The sequence below is a fragment of the Babylonia areolata genome, chromosome 22 (genome assembly GCF_041734735.1).
Source record: "Babylonia areolata isolate BAREFJ2019XMU chromosome 22, ASM4173473v1, whole genome shotgun sequence".
Classification (NCBI taxonomy): domain Eukaryota; kingdom Metazoa; phylum Mollusca; class Gastropoda; order Neogastropoda; family Buccinidae; genus Babylonia; species Babylonia areolata.
The window spans coordinates 5,278,997-5,298,792 of NC_134897.1; the positions used below are offsets into that span (position 1 = coordinate 5,278,997).

Consider the following 19,796-nt stretch of genomic DNA (forward strand, 5'->3'; position numbering starts at 1 on the left):
GAAGTTGTGGAGAGAGAGAGAGAGAGAGAGAGAGCCATTCATTGTGTAACGAGCATTTATACTTTGTCCATTCCGTGCACGTACTTCCAGCTTTCATCTTCCTCTTCCTCTGGCAGCTCAGTTCGATTAGAATGTTTTCTGCTGTTGAAAAAAGCCGAAGAATTTGGGTATTTACCTGCAGACAATGTTTATGATGACCTTATGACATGTATTTTAGACACCTGCTTCTCCTTACAGTTTTTACAGTGCTCTTTGATGTTATGAATCGGTTGGTTCATTTTGAGTTTTTAAGGAGAAAGTGTGTGTGTGTGTGTGTGTGTGTGTTCTCTGTGTATTTTGTCTTCTCTTATATGTGTGATTAAAATTTAAAATATCATTTTGATGATGCAATGACCATTTTTCCTCTGCCCGTCCTCCAGTGCCCCTAGGAATCTATATTAGTGTGTAGGATGTGCTGTATCCCTCAAGAAAACTAGGTTTTTGAACTTTTTCTGTGCCCGGGTACGGCCTGGTGTGCACAGTACAATCGGTCGGCCGCTCGGCGCCTGGGCCCTGGACTTTGATATCAGGGGCATAGCTGCTCGGTTAGAATGCCACGAGGACAGTCTGTTATTTGTGCTGTTTCTTCTTGGACCATTGCCCTTGTGTAAGTGGCTGGGTTTGTCATCTGGCGGGTTACTCTGTGTCTTCGACGCTGTTTCGTTAACCGGCTTGTGCACTTCACTGGTGTGCATAGCAGGACTGGTTCTGGAAGGTTTTCGGGACGCAAAAACTTCATTATTGATGTCTTGTGCGGAGCTTGAAGGACTGTTGTCGTCAGACTGGCCATCATCTGTGTCCCAGCAGCTGTTGGGGGTGTTAGTTATGATGAAGCGTGACCTTACTGTCCCTTCATTTCTCGTACTTCTGATCACTGTCAGTGAAGAGGAAGTAGGAATCACAGGTTTACGTGTGAAAGGCGCATCCTGCGCCTGCTCGTTTGCTTCTTCCTGTCGCCGGCGTTCGTCTTCCGGGATGACACTGAGCAGAGAGCGGTGCAGAGTCATTCTCTTGGCGCGGTTTGGACGATGTCGTAATTTTGGGGTGTGAAGCATGATCAGGTGTTTTTCACGAAGGAGGCCCAGGCTATGAAGTTTTTTTTGTTCAAGTTGAGAAAGCGTTTCTTTGCTCATGTCATGGCTATGGCTTGGTGAATTTTGGCTGATCTCGCCCTTTCCCTTTGACTTGCTGCCGTTAGTTCTGTGACCTTTCCGGATGTCCCGAGAACTGGAAACTCCGTAAACAACCAAGGTCTCTTTAACCTCGTATTCTTTCTCTCCAACTGCTTTTACTGTCTGTCTTGGAGAAAAGGTTTCTAAGAAATCAGATTCCTTCATCAGATTCAAGGACTCCTCATACCTGGCGTGTTTCATGCTCTCCTCTCGAGACGTCTTGCTGCGAAGACTGAAGCTCACCAGCTCGAAGAGGTCTGATGCGCTGACGAAACTGGTGTGAATCTGTGTCTGCTTTTTGGCCTGGACCGGCACCAAGGTGCCAGCTGGCGGAAAGACGTTGTCGGCGACAGAGAATCGCTGGTTCTTCTTCTTGGGGATCACTGCGTTGCTTTCCTTCATGGTCCGTTTGTCTGACAACCCGTCCAGAGACAGTGGACATTGACGGGACGGGAGTGGGTGAGGGACTTTCCTGAATACCCTCACCCCTTTCAGCAGCGGGGCTTGACAGGACATGACATGGCAGCCACGGGCTGTGGGCGGTACGAGAGCAGACTCCTGGCGGAACTGCGCGATCTCGCGCATGCGCTGTGTGCAGATCAACATGGACTCGCTCACAGATCGGTGAGTTGCGGCACGAGACATTCGGGCTTTGGTCGGGCACATGTCCACCACGTCTGTCACGTGATCGCTGCTGCTGCCAGAGTCCTGGAGTGCCCAGATGCTGATGAGCTTTCCAGAACCTGATGGGATACCATGCTTGGGTTGCGTGGTCGGAGTTAAGTCTTCTTTGCTTCACTATATGGTCATGTCTGAGCTGGAAGGGACGATGGAATGTTGACTTGATCTATCTGCAAGAAAAACCAAAGCTGTCTAGAACAACCGTCAGATGTAATGTTTTTATTTTCAAAAGCTGAAAATTATTTACGTATGCAAAATGTGGAAGAAAAATCAACGCATTTCATAGTTAGCAACGGATGAATTGAACAGACAGACACACAGAGAGGCAGGTAGGTAGGAAGATATAATTATACACATAAAACGACATGACATTTTGCCTTCAGAAAAGTAAGCCATAAAGTCAAGGGGGGCCAAGGGGGGGGGAGGGGGGGGGGGGGGTCACAACTCATGACAATCACGTGTGAAGTTCTGTTTTGTACATGCCCTTCCCCACTCGCTCTCCCCAGCTTGCTTGTCTTTTTGTATGTGTGACTCCCGGTTGTACGTGTTTCACGTGCAGTCGTGGAGTCATGTGTTGCTTTCCTGTCACTGCTGAACAGAGGTTCAAGCCTTTCTGTTCTGTCAATGACACATCTCAAGGCTTTTCGCCCGCGGCCTTCTTTGAGGAAGGTCGTGTCTATTAGGGTCGGGGCTTTTTGCCCAGGTGGCACCCTCATGTGAGGATTGCTTTTCCTCCAGGTGGCCATGCTTCGATGTTCTGTGTGCTCCAGTTCAGAGGGAGTGCCATGCTGGACGTGTCTCGTCTTTGTTTTGTTTTATTTCCCAGCGTCAGGGTAGTAGTACCCGGTTGGCAGTTTGCAGCGTCCCACTTCCTGTGCCATTTGTCCTTCCATCTGTGTCGGCCGGGTAGCATTGGTGCTGCAGTTGTCTGTTGTCTGCAGTTTTCCCCACTGCCCTCTTCTCGTCAACATTCTTCAGACTTTTTTTTTCGCTGGACGGCCGTGTCTTCAACCTCTGTTTTTTTTGTCATTCTTCTGTTGTTTAAGTATATCAGTTGTTGTGGCTGGGATTGTGGTTAGTTTTATTTGGCAAGTTCTGTGTGTGATTGAATAAATGTATGTAAACCCTGAATTATTTTAGTCTGTGTTTGTGTTGTCAGGGTGTTAGCGCTGGGTTGGGTGGGGGTTTCTAGTCCGCTCTTATAGAGCGTGACAGGGGGTGAATATCTGGATTTATATATATATATATATATATATATATATATATCGCATCACAAAACCACATAAATAAACATTACCTTCTTAGTTTAACAAACACTGGCAAAGTTATTAAGTGATGAATTAGTTCATATTAACTCCCTAAAAATAAATAAATAAAAACACTCATACAACTATCTAAAGGATCTGCCCCCCCACCCCACCTACGTCCCCCCTTCCCGCTCCTATAAAGAGCCCAGTGTCCTCTCTTTACTCCTATCCCTCTCCCAAACATGAACACAGAAAAAAAAATCACACACTTACCTACAAATTACATTACCCCTCACCTCACCGCCCTCCCCCACTACCCCCTTTCCTGCTTCCCGCTAACCCACCCGCCACACACACAACTCATGAACACGCGCGTGCGTGCACACACACACACACACACACACACATGCACGCACGCGCGCACGCACAGACTTGAAGCACGCACATGTCGACTCAAAACTAATCCCAAAGACCATGCTTTGCTTATGATCTGTTATCAAAAGGAAATTTAAATATTGATGTCTATTAAACATTTCTATCATTAATTTCCAGTTTATTCTTTCCCACATTCATTGCTTCATAAAGGCCAATAAAATATCAATAATTATCAGTTCGATTTCTGTTGACAAGAGGGCTTTTGCATCGGTTACGTTGGGCTAATGGATATCGTGTTAAAATGAATATTATGATCGAATATCAGAATATGTCTGGCAGTGAAAAACGTGCGCTTCATCTTCGGTAATCTGACCAAAATATGAATAATCTGAATCCCCTTCGCCGTTGATAAACCAATGTACTGCATTTTCAAGCCATGTGTTCTTAATCTAAACTTTGCCATTGCTTGTCTCATTCGCCTGTTCGTAATTAATGTTAATTTTTTTTTCTGATTCGAATACGGGCTATACTTATCATTGTGTATCTCTCTGCATGCCAGTTTTGTCTTTAGCACGAAATGAACTTATCCTTAAATTCAATTAGAAACCTCTCCTCATAACTAACACCCTGACACATCCACACTATTCCAAAACCATTGTCTGTCAGAATTTTCTTTACCATTTAATGCCAAGTTAACTTTGCCTAGTTCTGATTGCAACGACATCCCATAAGCTTGTTTACAGACTCTGTTCATTGTAACCTAACTAGTCTGAACCAATATTGCGATGCAATTTACTGCAGTTCTTATGAAAACTGGATATATTCCAATTTTTCTGTAAGCCATTTGTTTGAAGAGTACAGCGGCACATCCAGAAATCGTTTCATGGCAAAACTATGCATGTTCTCTGTTTGCGTTGTGTCTGCGGTAGTTGGAGGGGTTCGAGGGGTCTTTTCCCGGTTTTGGCACCGGGATTATGAGGGCTTTCCTGTCCAGACAGGTTTCGGGAAGATGTTTTAAGAGTTTATAATGGATCTCGTCCATTCCTGGAGAGGAATCCGTGCAGGTCTGAAGGGCAGATTTTAGTTCATTCATAGTGAAAGGAAGGTTGTAGCTCTCTGCATTGTCGGAAGAGAAGTTGCAGGGTGTTTTTTCTTTCAGGTTTTTGGTTTTGAGAAACCGAGCAGATTTGTTGGCAGATCTAGAGTTCAGTTCGATTGTGGAGGCAAGCAAATTGGCAACTGCTTTCTTCTCTTGACCAGAGCGTCTGAGAGTTTAAGATGATGAAAAGTTGGGCAGACGTTTTTGCCCTTAATTATTTTTTTTTTAACCCTCCACACTTTCTTCTTGGGTGTGTTGGAGGTTAAGGAAGAGCAAAAATCTCTCCATGATTTTCTCTGGCTCTTTTTAAAAACATACCTGGTTTTCGCCCTCAGCTGTTGATGGGTTCGAATACTATCGGTCTCCGGTCTCCGAAAGACGCGTCGTTGCGCTCTCTTCCGAGACTTACGGGCCTCCCGACATTCCGCGTTGAACCAGGGCGTTCTTGGCATCTGAGACTTGGAGGTAGACGATGGGACTGCTGCTTTCGCGCAATCTAAAACAATCTGAGTCAGAGTGTCGGCAGGGTCCTTGCTTTTTAAGACTGTTTCTTCCTGCAGCTCCGCTCTTAACTTCATGGTAAAAATTCCCCAGTCAGCTTTGTCATAGTTCAGGCGGTCCGGCAGAGAGTCACCTTCCCCATCTGTGGGGCGGAGGAAAACAGGAAAGTGGTCACTCCCGTGCAGATCGTCGTGCACTCTCCACTCGTAGTCCAGGACCAACGATGGATCGCAGACCGACAGATCTAAACACGAGAGCTTTCCAGAGGACAGATGAAGGTAAGTGGGTGACTTGTCGTTAAGACAGCACAAGTCCATATCCGAAAGGTGGTTTTCCAAAAGAAGACCTCGGGCTGATGTCACCTCACTTCCCCAGAGCGGGGAGTGGCCATTGAAGTCGCCCAACAGTAGAAACGGTCGTGGGAGCTGGTCGACCAGGTTCATGAAGTCCTGCCTCAGACGAAAGGAGGAAGGTACAGAGAGCAGACAGTGATGGTTTTCTCTAGTGTGACTCTGACTACCACCGCCTGTAAAGGGGTGCTTAAAGGAACTGTACTGTATAAAAGGGACTTACGTATAAAAAGAGCGACACCTCCCGTCAATCCCTCTTGCTTCGGTTGAGCGGGTTTAAAAATGGAGTTAAAACCAGAGAGATAAAACCTTGCCATCTCTTTGCAGAGTCTCTTGCAGCGCCAGCACTGAAGGTTTCAAGGCACGACAAAACAGCTGGAGTTCCTGGAAATTGGCGTAAAACCCACGGATGTTCCAGTGGATCACTGCCATTAAAAAGGTTTAAAAAAATAAAGCAGCAGCCTAATCCATCGCTACCCCCTGCTCCTCTGCTTGCAGTGGTTCAAGGTCGGCCAAGACCGCATATCTGTTTTTTGAACTTAAAAACTTGTCTGATTCCGACCAAGCCGGAATATCCAACACCTCGGCTCTTCCCGACCCCGCCGAGGCCGCAACACTCCCCTCCTTTCGTTTAGAGGTACGGGGGGTTTCTGGCCACTCCCACCAACCCGAGGGGCAGGCAGACGAGAGGCGGGACGAGGGGGTGGGGGGGGACGGGAGGCGGACACCGTGCCTCCGCCAGAGGCTTTCCGCTACCGCCCAGCGGTCTAGACCCTGAGGACCGCCGTACATGATGGGAAGGGGTGGACAGCGCCTCCACCCAAGGCCAACGGTTCTATCAATGTGGGCAAGTCGTCCGTCTGCGTCCCTGTGGACGTCGTCTGGATCGCAACGTCCACCTTCCTGGTTCTGACGACAGAAGCGTAAGACGCCTTAGGCAATGCGGCTTCCACTTGTTTACGTGCCTCAAAGAAAGATATTTTCTTCTACGTCTTCACCTTCTGGATTTCTTTTTCTTTTTTCCAGGCGGGGCAGTCTTTAGATGAGGACGGGTGGCCGCCTCCGCAGTTCGCACAACGGGCTGGACTGACGCATTCGCCCTGATGCGTCGCCTTTGAACAGATGCCACACGCCTCTTCCTCCTTGCAGCGGTCCCGCACGTGTCCGAATTTCTGGCACTCGAAACACCGTAGAAGGAACGGCACGTACAGTCTGTGTGTCTGTATGATCATTCGTATCTGTGTTTTTATCACTGTCTTGGTGTATATAGATATACTTATATGTGTAGATCTTTTTAAAAATCATTACTATCTTTAGTAATAGTAATAGTTGTAGCAGTACGCTTTTGATATGATTTGTTCTCCAAAACCAACGCAAAAATATCATTTTTATCTTACATATCTCACATTTTTTAATATCATTTACGTCCCCATTTTTCTTGGCGGGAAGTATCTAAAATTACATCTTTTTTCCACAAATAGCTTGTTTCCCAACTAACTATAGCAAGTGTCCCCGCCAAAGCTACAGTTTCTATCATGTGGTTGACGTCGAATTAGGCTGGATCACTGTTCAATGCACAATTAAAATCGTCAAACAAGTTGGCCTGTCACATCAATTTCGCTAAATTCATTTAACTCGCCACTAAGACCTTGGAAAAATTAGATATTTTCCTTTGCTTGCAGCAAAAAATGTTTGCTAGTATCAAGAATATATACTTGTCTTTCACTACATGAATAAGCAACATTCTTTCCCGTTCGATTATTAACTAAATTAGATTTGACTGCTGAAGTGTTTTGAGACAAAAATTACTTCCTCTACTTCTATTTGAGACTTCATTTGCAATGATGTTCCCTCCCCATTGTTTCTCCAGTTATATCTGGGCTTAGCACTTGACATTCTTGTAAACATACTAAACCGAATTGTTGTTTCTTCGGGTAAGTGAATAATAGCATAATTTCCTTTTGATTTTATTTTTCAGATCTCTCACATTTAATGAAACTATTTTTATACTATCCATGGAGTTGGAAGAATAATTAGCTGGTCAAGCAATCACACAACCAGTCTTTCAAATTGTCAAAACACACACAGACACGCACGCACGCACGCACGCACGCACACACACACATATATGAACTAATGATACATCCGTAGCATATCATATATAACATGATAAAAAAAAAGGCTGTCCATGAATGTGGTCGTCAGGGATCATAGTCAAGCACACGACGAGGTTACCGGTGTATCCCAGACTGTCCCCTACCCCGGAAACGTCACCAGGGGACAATTTGACCGCTGGAAATTTCCCCCGGGGACTTTCTCTCCGTTCATAATATCCCCTGCGGACATTTTCAGCGGCCAGACTATCACCCTTCTTGCATTTTAGCCTCGTTCTGAAATGTCCCCCCTGCCCTGAAAATCCCGTGAATGTGTGTATCCCGTGAAGGTGTGTGTGTGTGTGTGTGTGTGTGTGTGTGTGTTTGTCAGCAAGTGTATGTGTGTAAGTGTGTGTACCTGAAAATATTCCTTCAAATGTACATAGTTTACAATATCGTTTGGGCCCTTAACTCCTTACACTCTAAGGGGGCCTGGCCACACCCAGGTCATGATTCCTGGATGCCCTAGTATTGCCGCTCTTGCTGATGATTTCCGGGTGTTTCTTCCCCTCTGGCAGGTCAACTGTGCACTCCTAATCTTCGCACCGTCCAGCAGCCTATGCTTCCATGCTTATTACAGCCGTTCCTGTCCAGACTTTGCCTTCTGCAGAGCGGAACTCTACTGGAACTTCTGGTGGTATGGGTGCTCCTTGGACAGTGCTCACCACGTGTGCAGTTTCTTTTAGCACTTGGTTGTGCCTCCATGTGTACCGTCCTTGGCTTAACGCCGCTTTGCATGGGCAGAGGGCATGTTCCACTGTTTGCCACGGCAGAGTGGGCACGCAGGGTCATCTGCTTTTCCCCATTTCACCAAGTTTGTATTCGAGAGAAGGAGGTCGTACACAGCTCTGAGGTGAAACATCTTTGGACATGTACGCTTTATTCAAGTAAATCCAAGTGATCTTTGATTTTAAATCAAGCAGCCTAACACGCTGTAACTCATGAAAAATATCCTGAATTTTGTTTCCACCTTCTTCCTTGTTTTCCGTTTATAGCCTAATTATGTGGACACAGACTTGTCCGATGACGTTATGACTCAGAGTTTGCATTCATTTCCAAAATCGGAATCGTTGAAATCATGATTGTCTCCGTTATTATGATATCCCGTAGAACAATAACTCATTTGATATTCCTGGGTTGTTGTTTTTTGTTTGTTTGTTTGTTGTTGTTGTTGTTGTTTTTTGTTGTTTTTTATTTATTCCATTGCATTTTTGTAATTGATTAAGAAAAAAAATGAGAGAGAGAGAAAGAAGTAAAAACCCGTTTTAAAAGTGGTGTGTGTGTGTGTGTGTGTGTGTGTGTGTGTGTGTGTGTGTGTGAGAGAGAGAGAGAGAGAGAGAGAGAGAGTCTGAATGTGTGTGTGTGCGTATGCATACGTTCGCGCGTGAATGTGTGTATTTGCAAGTGTAATCGTGAGTAAGTACGTATAAACATAGGCATACGTGTACATGTGCTTGTGTGCATGCTTGGGCATGTGTGTGCACGTTGACATATTCAGTGTTTACACGATAGTGCAAACTCGTCCTTTTTCTAAAAACACGCACCAATGTTATGAATTTTACTCATTTAAAAATAATATAGCACTGAATTGTATTGCATGATTTCGAAAAAAAAAAATTTGTCATTTATTCACACTGTCACACTGCCGCATTCACTCAACTCAAGCTCACACGACAGATAGACTCGCACACAACGTTCGCATTCTGACTCTTACCCAGGGATAAACAATATAACGACGTAAAGACACTCCTTTCTGATTATTAACAATCAAAGAAAATAACAGAAATGTTCACCACATGAAAAGTCCAATCCCAAAATCAATACTTTCTGTTCTCTCTTCGCTTCCCGTTATAGTTTTAAATCATTATGACAATTTCCATTTGTTTCTTTTCATGACCGTGTTGTCAGTTGGTGCTTCCCAAACATCTTTCGGTGGGCGATATAACAGCCAAACACCGTCCGAAAACAGGCCAGGCGCTGAGGATCCTGAAACATCCTCAGAACCTAACTGTAGTTAAATCGAACAACTAGTAAAAATAGTACTCACATGACTTGCGTCGCCATTCTCGTTTTACTGAACCAGTGTTCAGAAACGTAAATGGAAATAAAACATCGAAATTCACAAATTTAGATTAAACGATGTCATCGAATTTCTCATTACCAAACTCGAAATTACTGACTCACCAATACTTCAAAATCAGCTTCCCTGAACATCCACAGTTCAACAAGGCTATGTTTCACATTCTCTCTCAGAATGGCAACTGTCTGTTCTATGACTCTCAGACTTCAAGGTCTGTTTTTTCCCAGGTCACTCCTGTGACCAGTTCAGCTGTGCGCAGAGAGGGAAGTGGCAAGAATTTTGGTGCGCTTCACAACAGTATCAGTATTTACAACAACAACTCGTGAACACATAATCACCTCAGCGCGCATCACGAGCCTTCCTCCAAATATCAAGTTCAAATTAATCCAGTAACACAGCCACACCATACAGGAAATCTGACCTTTACAATAAGCACATTATGACAGCCAAGTTGGTGTCATGACACACACACACATTGCAAACGCAAGCACACACGCACGCGTGCGCGCGAGATCGCACACACACTCACGCGGGAACGCACGCACGCACACACGCACACACACACACACACACACACCACGTGCTCGTAGATGTTGCAAATGTTTTGTGGGACTGAGAAAAGCGGACAGGGAGGGGATGGGGAGGGGGGGCATTGTCGGTGGAGGGAACGTAACGGGATACAGGGAGGGGGCATTTTCAGGGTAGGGGGGGCATTTCAGAACGAGGCTAAATCGCAAGAAGGGCGACATTCTGGCCGCTGAAAATGTCCGCAGGGGACATTATGAACGGCGAGAAAGTCCCCGGGGGACAATTCCAGCGGTCAAATTTTCCAGGGGGCGAACAATTTGAGATACTTCACTGGCAGTTGTCAGGCATGGCGGAGTCGAGCACGTGGTCATTTGTTTGGGGAGGGAGGGGGGGAAGGCCCATCATAAACAGTTCAGTGTTCCCTCAGTGTTCTGACCACTCTCTGTCTGTCTCTGTCTCTGTCTGTCTGTCTGTCTTTCTCTCTCTCTCATTCTATCTGTCTGTCAAGTATTTCGTAAATAATTCAATAACTTGAAAAAGAAAAGAAAGAAAACGGAATAATAGATTAAGAAAAGAAGAAAGAAAGAAAAATACATGACCTAAGAACAACAACACATACTGATATTCCATTGTCTTTATGCCCAGAATGCTTGAATCCATTAAAAGGCTAATTCCAGAGGTTTGGCACTGTTGCAACACAGCCGAAAGACATTTGGCAAATACGTACAGTGTCGTCTTCGGTGATATCAGCATGTAACATCTCTGTTGAAATATACGACAAGAAAAATACAAACTCACACACGAATCTGCGTAATAATTGTGAAGAAAAAAAACGTACACCCACAGAGTATGTACAATCTTAGGCATGTGCGTGCGTGCACACTTGCGCTCATATACACACACGTTCGCACGCATGTACAGGCACACACATGCAGATACGCGCGAGCGCGAGCGCGCGCGCGCGCGCGCACGCACACACACACACACACACACACACACACACACACAGATTGCAGACAGACAGAGACAGTCGCACACACGGCACTGAGAAACAACAGTTGCACGAGAAAAAAACAGCACACATCCATGACATAAAAAAAAAAAAAAATTAAGCAAAAAAGCTGACCAACCCAACAAACGGGCAGAAGTTCTCCTTGAACGCCTATATCACCAGTATCTCCTCACGCAATCTGTCCGTTCAAACACTCTTTTGTCACACAAGTCATACTTTGCGCTGCTGGTGGCGTCGACTGTTCGAGAAGAACGACTGTGCACACGAGAGTGCCTGTGTGTGTCTCATTGATTTTTCAATAACGGTTAACGCAGATATAAAATCTGACACGGTCATCGAAGCAGCGGGTGCTGTCAATGTTTGTGGGTGTGCTTGTGAGTGTCTGTGTGGGTGGAGGAGAGAGAGAACGAGGAGCGAGGCGGTGGGGGGTGTGGGAGAAGGGTTTGGGAGTTTCGCAATTGTTTTGTTGTTGTTGTTGTTGGGTTTTGTTGTTGTTGTTTTGTTTGTTTGTTTGTTTGTTTTGTTTTTTTGTTTGTTTGTTTCTTTTGTTTTGTTTTTTGTTTGTTTTTTTGTTTTAGGTTGTTGCGTTGTGTATGAGTGGGGGAGGGTGGGGGCAGGAGGTGGAATGGGGCGTGCGTGCGTGTGTGTGTGTGTGTGTGTGTGTGTGTGTGTGTGTGTGTGTTCCCTCTCCTGTCTGCCCCAACCCCAACCCATATTGTCCCCATTTCTATCAGGTTTCCTCCCTCACCCTGTTCTGTCCAATGATCGATATACATCAATGACATTGATTTTCTTGATTGATGGAGGCACGCAAAAAGCTGACTTGGTGTTGATATTTCGTGGCCTGGCTGAGTGGGGAAAGAACACATAGTCCTGTGCAACCTCTCCTGGACTGGCTGACCACGGCAATAATAAAGTATGTTGATATGGCAACGCAACAAGTTCCAACAGTCTTGTAAAAACAATCCTCCGATAAACTGTTTAAGGGAAGGAGACAGAGGGAAAGACAAAAAATAGGACAGATGTTATAGTGTGCCAGCAGTGTCACCCCCACCACCCACACTGTCCCCTTTCCCTCCCCATCCCTTCACCCCCCCCCCCCTCCCCCCTTCCTTCTTATCTCCCTTCCTGTTCCGTACAAAGTCCAGTCTCTGAGGTCGCACCGACACCGCGCCACCCTCCCTCCTTCCCCCCACCCCCAACCCCCTTGCCCCCACTCCCTAGTCGGCAGCCTTTGGTCAGCAACGCCACGTCACCCGTCCCAGCTGTAAGAACACGTGCGGTTGTGTGAGGTCTGCCGCAATCCTGGGCCAGTTAGCTAAATTTGCGTTTGGTCAAAATGTCTGCAACAAAACCGTTCTTTTTACGATAAAATAGAATAAATCATACTGATCACACTGATATAAAGTTGACCACTATAGGGGGGCGGGAACATAGGTAGATTTCGATTTTTAATGTCCAGAATCGAATAATTTTAGTACTTCTGCCTGTGTGAGAGCGCCTTACAAAGAGTCACAAGGCAAGCACAGGCGACGGCTACGCAAGCCGGTATAAGGGGTCGCCAGAGGAAAGCGTTCAGCGCGGTACAGTACATGTGACTGACTGCTGCCGCGCTGATGCTGATCTGTGAGCAGTTCACTGCGGCAGACAACTGATTCTGAACAGTAAGCTAGGAACAGAGCTCTTTGGAGTCAAAAAGAAACAAACATTTTCAATTTCATGTATTTTATACTTAAGTGGTAGAAGACGCAAATCCGCTTTTATGAATGTTTTCCAGTTTCCTACCATTCATGACATATCATAAAGAATGAAATCGGTATTATACCGACTGCAAAGGTGAATTCATGAAGGCAGCACGGGATCATTTAGTTCGTAAGTACAATTTTGTTGATATTTTACGCAATGCACAACTTGGACCGGATATACTCCATGCTCCGCTTATTAACGTGTATAATATAAATTTGCAAATGTGACTCACGAACCCTGGCGCAGTAGACGTCGATTTAGCGTGGGATATAAATAATAATCATAATGATAACAATGGATCGTAAATTTTATTAATGATTATGTAAAACTTTGTTGTAACACGTGTAACATTGAATCCAAGTTACCTAAACTAACTTTCCCAACACAGATGTTTGAATTACTGGATTTATAATAATGATAGTAATGTGTTATAGTGTGTCAGGCGCCTATGGTGGAAGTGTGGGATTTTCTCAGACACACTGCTCACTGATGGACCCCTCTTTCCTACCTCCCTACTCTTCTCCCCCCCCCCCCCCCAGTCCCCCCCCCCCCTCTCACACACACACATTCCATGGCATCTATCCCCACCAGCACCCCTCCCCATACCCTCTCTCCCTCCCCCCCCTTCCCTTGGCCAAGTGCAGAGGGAGCAAGTTATCAAGAAATACGAAGTAAAGATGGTATCTCCTCTGACCATTCTCTTCCTTTTCACCCCCCTGCCCTTTTCCCTTCCACTTCCATCACCCTCAACCCCTCCCCCCCCCAACCCCCCTCCTTACCCCCCATGTCGATCTCTGGCAGGATGGCATCTGCCTCAATGGTCACCACATGGTGTGGTGTGTTTATCATGAGCTGTTTAGAACAGAATCAGGGCTGGGCGATCTTTCCTCCTCCTTCCCTTCCTCTTTTCATCACCCCCCCCACCCCCCCACCTCCCCTCCCCTTCTCATTGACAATCCTGGGTTCTGTGAGAAAAGTGCTGATGTGCAAGTCTAGCACTGTCGGTCCCAGATTGGTCGTTAACTTCAGCCAATTGGAAACGTTCTGGGTCGGAAGATAGTTTGCATGCGGCGCCAGCTTGTGAAGAGGATAAAATGAATAGGCAAGTGGGGTTTCTTTCTTTTCCTTGCTTGAAGCAGGCCAGGAGAGCCAGACAGTCAAGACAGTATTTTTCAGACTTAGTTGAATGCTTGACTTTTGGTATACTTGGATTCTGTAACTAACACACTGGCTTAGTGGGATTGTGTTCTGCTACATGAATATAAAGTGAACCCTGAAACGTAGGGGCTGTGAGTAATGCTTGTACTGGTAATTTGGTTTGTTGGCAATTTACTTTCTGGTTTTTGTAAAGTTTGGAGTTTGTAGAATTGTGATGTTGTGTCACAAGAGCATTGAGAGATCCTTTTTAGCTGATGTGGTATTTCACAGTTAATGTAATTGGAATGTGTTGATGCAGATACCATGACTTGTGAGAGAGCATAGTCAGCATGTGTATGGCTCAATTGTATTTGAGGCTAGTGACTGAGGGAAAAGTGGTTAAAATACACAATGTAGTCAATACATGACTAAATGGAGTACTGGTTTAGGGTATTTGGATATACCCCCCCCCGCCCCCCCCCCAACCCCCCTTCCTGTTTTCTACAGGTTGATATTATGGTATGATGCTTGGACATCATGTTTGGGTTTACATGTTGTGCATCTTGGCTTACATAAATGATAATGTTCAGTAACATGTCAGTGGTGTGTCAATTGTTGACATACTGTGGGAACAATGTAAGCATTCAGTCACAAAGAAACACAGAGATTATGTGAGTTGCATCTGTGTAGAATGTTTTGGTTGCAACAGTTGGAGTTATTTTGAGGTTTGACATACCTATTTTGTATGTTAGGTGGTGATGGTTATATTCAAGGTGAACAAATTTACAGGCTAACTGTATGTTCATGTGTTTCCATGTGTGTGTGCACATGAGTGATAATGCAACATGGGGAACATGTGTGACTTGGTAGTTGTGATTACCATGTGCTGTAGTCATGTGCTATATGCCAGTGGGGTAACACATAGCTGTATGTGTTCAATAAGATTTGAGACCACTGAGAGGCAGTTCTATGTTGGTGCACACAGGTTGCTATATATTTACCAAATTACTTGGTAACTATATGATTCCCATGTAAAACTTTTACCACTGAGATACTTTGCAGAGACAAAGTACAGATTTGTTTAGTCTTAATGGAAACAGCTATTATTGTATGGTGATTTAACTGGAGTTAAACACTGGGAGTTCGTATTTGTTAGTCATATATTTGGTGCACATTAACTTATGTGCCACTGATTGTTGATAGTAAGCTAAATGAAGCTTGTTTTACATTTTTACATAGATCTCTTTGAGAAGAGAGTGTACGGCTAGACATTGAGTGTCAGGATGGAGAACGGTTATTTGTGGAATTGTTTACTTGTCCAGACAACATAATGATGTTACTGTTACATCAGTGTAATTATGTTTAGCATATGTTTTGGTATTGATTTAACCTGGGTTTTAATATTGTGTGTGTTCCAGGTGTGCTGTTAAGTTAGAGAAATAAACACCTCAATTCATCTTTCTAAAAGACCCTGCTGTGGTACAAGGAGAGAGTGGATTGTGCACCTATCCTCTGCTGTTATCCTACTCTACCCCTTCTTCCTTCTTCTCCTTCCCCCTACACCCCTACCACTACCCCCTTTTAACAAATGAATCTGTCATGCGATCCTTAGCCAGTGCAGTGCATTCAAACAAAGCCTGTGCAAAATTATGTATTTTATTAATGATTACCTGAAACCTTATGACATATGTAACATGGAACCCAAAATATCTAAACTAACTCCCCCACCCTGGATGATTTTATTTATCAGAAACACTGTAGGCACTCCATTTTCACATCAATTCTCCCCAGTGTTTAACTGTTTAAAGTACTACCGTTCATCTTACTATGAAATAGGAATTGTATTATTTATATCACTTGACAAGAGTTTTCCTCTTTATCTGAAGAACTGTGATCAAAACACCGGATTCTTTGTATCTTTCTATTTGGTCGATCAACAAAACTGATTAACGTTATCCTCACAGTGAACAAATATGTAGGATTGCAGAAAAACAAAATGTAATAAAAGTAAGACTTCGAGAAAAAAAACAACAATAACAACAACAAACAACTAAAAATAAGGAATTTTATTATTTGTGTTGTTGTGGTGTGTCCATCGAGATCGATGATGACCCTCGTTGTCATCCAGCTGGGGGATGGGGGGAGCGTGGTGGTGGGGTGGGGGGGGGAGGATGCTCATGAATCTATCTGTGAATGCGCAGATGGCTGAATAGTCCAATATGCGCACGAAATGTTCGCTGACAGTTGGGGCAGACAAAGACAGGCATATCATTGTCAAGGAGCTTGTTTGCCCGTGACTTTCTGGCCTGCCTCTTCTGAAAAGCTACAGCAGTCCTGTTGGCCTCGCACAACTTGGCGCCTTTGTGCACAGCAGCGCGCCATTTGTCACGGTACACTGCAGATTCCTCCCAGGAGTCAGGGTTGATATCAAACGCTTTCAGAGAGACTTTCAGAGCATCTCTGAAGCGCTTCTTCTGACCTCCGTGTGATCTCTTCTCTTGTTGCAGCTCGCCATAGAAGAGCCTTTTGGGCAGCCGATGGTCTGGCATGCGCGCCACGTGCCCAGCCCAGCGAAGCTGGGACTGCATCAGGATGGTGAAGATGCTGGGAAGGGTGGCTTTTGCGAGCACCTCTGTGTCTGGGGTCTTGTCTTGCCACTTGATGTTCAGTAGCTTCCTGAGGCATGTTGTGTGGAAGTGGTTCAGCTTCTTGGCATGTCATTGGTACACTGTCCAAGTTTCACAGGCGTACAGTAGAGTGGGGAGAACTACTGCTCTGTAGACCTTTAGCTTGGTCTCAAGACTAATGCCTCTTCTGTTCCAGACATTTGCACTGAGTCTACCAAAAGTTGCGCTTGCTCTTGCAATCCTGACGTTCACTTCATCGTCGATGGTCGCATTTCGTGACAGTGTGCTGCCAAGGTATGTGAACCGCTCCACCGCACTGAGTCTCTGACCGGACTGTGATGTTGGGCTCAACGTAGGGTGTCCTTGGGGCTGGCTGATGGAGAACTTCAGTTTTCCTCGTGCTGATGGTAAGGCCGAAGTTCCTGCTGGCAGTGGCAAACTTGTCGACGCTGAGTTGCATGTCAGCTTCAGATCCAGCGTTGAGGGCACAATCATCAGCAAACAAAAAGTCTCTGTTGATGTCTGTCATGACCTTCGTTTTTGCTTGAAGCCTTCTGAGGTTAAACAACTTGCCATCTGTTCGGTACTTTAGGCCGATTCCAACATCGCCATCTCTGAAGGCATCAGTAAGCATTGCAGAGAACATGAGGCTGAACAGTGTTGGAGCCAGGACGCAGCCTTGCTTGACACCATTTGTGACAGCAAAAGGAGCAGATGTTTCGCCTTTGTCCTGGACTCGAGCCTGCATGCCTTCATGGAACTGGCTGACCAAGGAAATAAATTTCCGAGGGCATCCGTACTTGGCCATGATCTTCCACAGTCCCTCTCTACTCACGGTGTCGAAGGCCTTAGTGAGGTCGACATAGGTGGAGAACAGATCAGCATTTTGCTCCAGACATTTCTCTTGCAGCTGCCTTGCAGCAAACACCATGTCGGTGGTTCCGCGCTCTTTCCGGAATCCACATTGGCTCTCAGGCAAATGACCTTGGTCAAGGTGTGCTGTGAGGTGGTTTAGTAGGATCCTGGCAAGTATCTTGCCTGCGATGGAGAGCAAGGAAATGCCCCGATTGTTATCACAGGCTTGCCGGTTCCCCTTTCGCTTGTACAAGTGAATGATAGATGCATCTTTGAAATCCTGGGGGATCGTCTCTTCTTACCACATGAGTGAGTACAGCTGATGGAGCTTCTCAGTCAGCACAGTGCCTCCATCCTTGTAGACCTCTGCTGGTATGGAGTCTGAGCCAGGTGCTTTGCCACTGGATAGCAGACGGATTGCTTTCTGGGTCTCAAGAGGTGTTGGCGGATCGTCCAGTGCTTTGTTGATGGGGACTTGTGGGAGACGGTCTATGGCTTCATCATTTATGGAGGAAGGGCGATTTAAGACACTGTTGAAGTGCTCAGCCCAGCGTTCGAGAATTTTCTCCTTCTCGGTGATCAAGGTATTCCCATCTGCACTGAGGAGGGGGGATGATCCTGAGGATGTGGGGCCGTAGACTTCTTTTAAGGCATCATAGAACCTCTTCATATCATGCCTGTCAGCATATCCCTGGATCTCCTCAGCTTTGTCACTCAGCCACTTATCCTGCATCTGGCGTAACTTTTGCTGAACAGTCCTGCGGATGGCATCGTACGCATCCTTTTTTGATGTGGACTTTGGGTTGCTCAGGTAGGCCTGATGCAGACGGCGTTTCTCATCCAGAAGCTGCTTGATTTCATCACAGTTTTCATCAAACCAGTCTTTGTGCTTTCTGGTCATGGGTCCCAGGGTCTCTGAAGCTGTACTATAGATCAGCTCACGCAGGGTCCTCCAGTCAGACTCCACATTCTGGTTGTCCAGAGAGGCGGATTCCAGACGATCTTCCAGCAGCTCCACAAAGGACTGTTTGATGGTGATGTTTTTCAGCTTAACAATGTTGAGCCGTTTTGGAGCCTTCTGGCCTTGGGGGCGTCTCTTGGGCTGGATTCGAATATTCAGCTTCGAGACTACAAGGCGATGGTCTGTCCAACACTCGGCGCCACACATGGTCTTTGTCACACGTACATCTTGCCTATCCCTTTTCCTGACGATGACATAATCGATGAGATGCCAATGCTTTGAGCGAGGTGCATCCATGACGTCCTGTTACGGGTAGGGAGGCAGAAAACTGTGTTGGTTATCAGCAGTTCGTGCTCTGCACAGGTCTGAAGCAAAAGCAATCCATTTGGGTTGCAGTGGCCCACACCGTGCTTTCCAATCACTCATTCCCAGGAGATGTAGTCAGAGCCAACTCTAGCATTGAAGTCCCCAAGAATGATGAGCTTGTCTGCTTTAGGGATAGCAGCAATGACAGAGTGAAGGTCCTCGTAGAACTTCGCCTTCACTTCATCCGGGTTGGTCATGGTTGGGGCGTAGGCACTGACAATGGTGAGGTGCTTCTGGCCAGATGCCAGTGGGAGTTTCATGGTCATAAGCCTATCGTTGACTCCCTTTGGGATTCCAGCTAGCTTGCTGACAAGTGCTGTTTTTACTGCAAAACCAACGCCAGCCTCACGTCGCTCTTCGCTTCCTCGTCCACTCCAGAAGAAGGTGTAACCAGATCCCTGTTCACAGAGCTCGCCTTCGCCTGCAAGCCGAGTCTCACTCAAGGCTGCGATGTCAGTGTTGTATCTGGCGAGTTCGGATGCAACTAGTGCCGTTCTCCTTTGGGGTCTGTCCGCGTTATCTCTGTCCAGGAGAGTCCTTATGTTCCAAGCACCAATGGTGAGAGGAACGATCCTTGTTTTTTTCTTTTCTTTCTTGTTTCGACCGCTGATGTAGGGTCCCTGCCAGCCGCGGTATGCTGGCCAGGGTGATATGGAGCAGGCATTTTTTAGGGCACCTTTTCTAGCCCCTTCCTCATGCCAGGGAGGTGAGCAGTGCATTCCTAAAGAGGGCTGCTCAGACGCTCAGACGGCTGCCGAGCTCCATCGCTGCTCCTGTCGACGAAGAACGACCCTATGGCCTGAGCCGCCTGCGTGCAGGTCTGCGGCTGCGACTGCCAGTGTATCCACACCTGTCGTTTCGTCGCTT

At 46.0% G+C, this 19,796-nt stretch overlaps 1 protein-coding gene across 2 annotated transcripts; it reads right to left on the bottom strand.

Moving 5' to 3' along the window:
* Nucleotides 1–59: 59 nt before the first annotated feature.
* Nucleotides 60–11,456, bottom strand: LOC143297223 (uncharacterized). Of its 2 annotated transcripts, none has more exons than XM_076609445.1 (2): nt 11,356–11,456; nt 60–2,062 (listed from the first exon to the last, which is right to left on the bottom strand). In XM_076609445.1, the coding sequence occupies exon 2, from the start codon at nt 1,875–1,877 to the stop codon at nt 438–440; it is 1,440 nt and encodes a 479-aa protein (XP_076465560.1). In that variant the 5' UTR covers nt 1,878–2,062; nt 11,356–11,456; the 3' UTR covers nt 60–437. The 2 variants fall into 2 exon arrangements, with proteins under 2 accessions (XP_076465560.1, XP_076465561.1); XM_076609446.1 differs by lacking the exon at nt 11,356–11,456 and adding an exon at nt 9,802–9,941.
* Nucleotides 11,457–19,796: the final 8,340 nt, after the last annotated feature.

Bases quoted from the DNA above. Each gene is read 5' to 3' on its own strand.
- LOC143297223 (XM_076609445.1), bottom strand. From the start codon at position 1,877: ATGTGCCCGACCAAAGCCCGAATGTCTCGTGCCGCAACTCACCGATCT.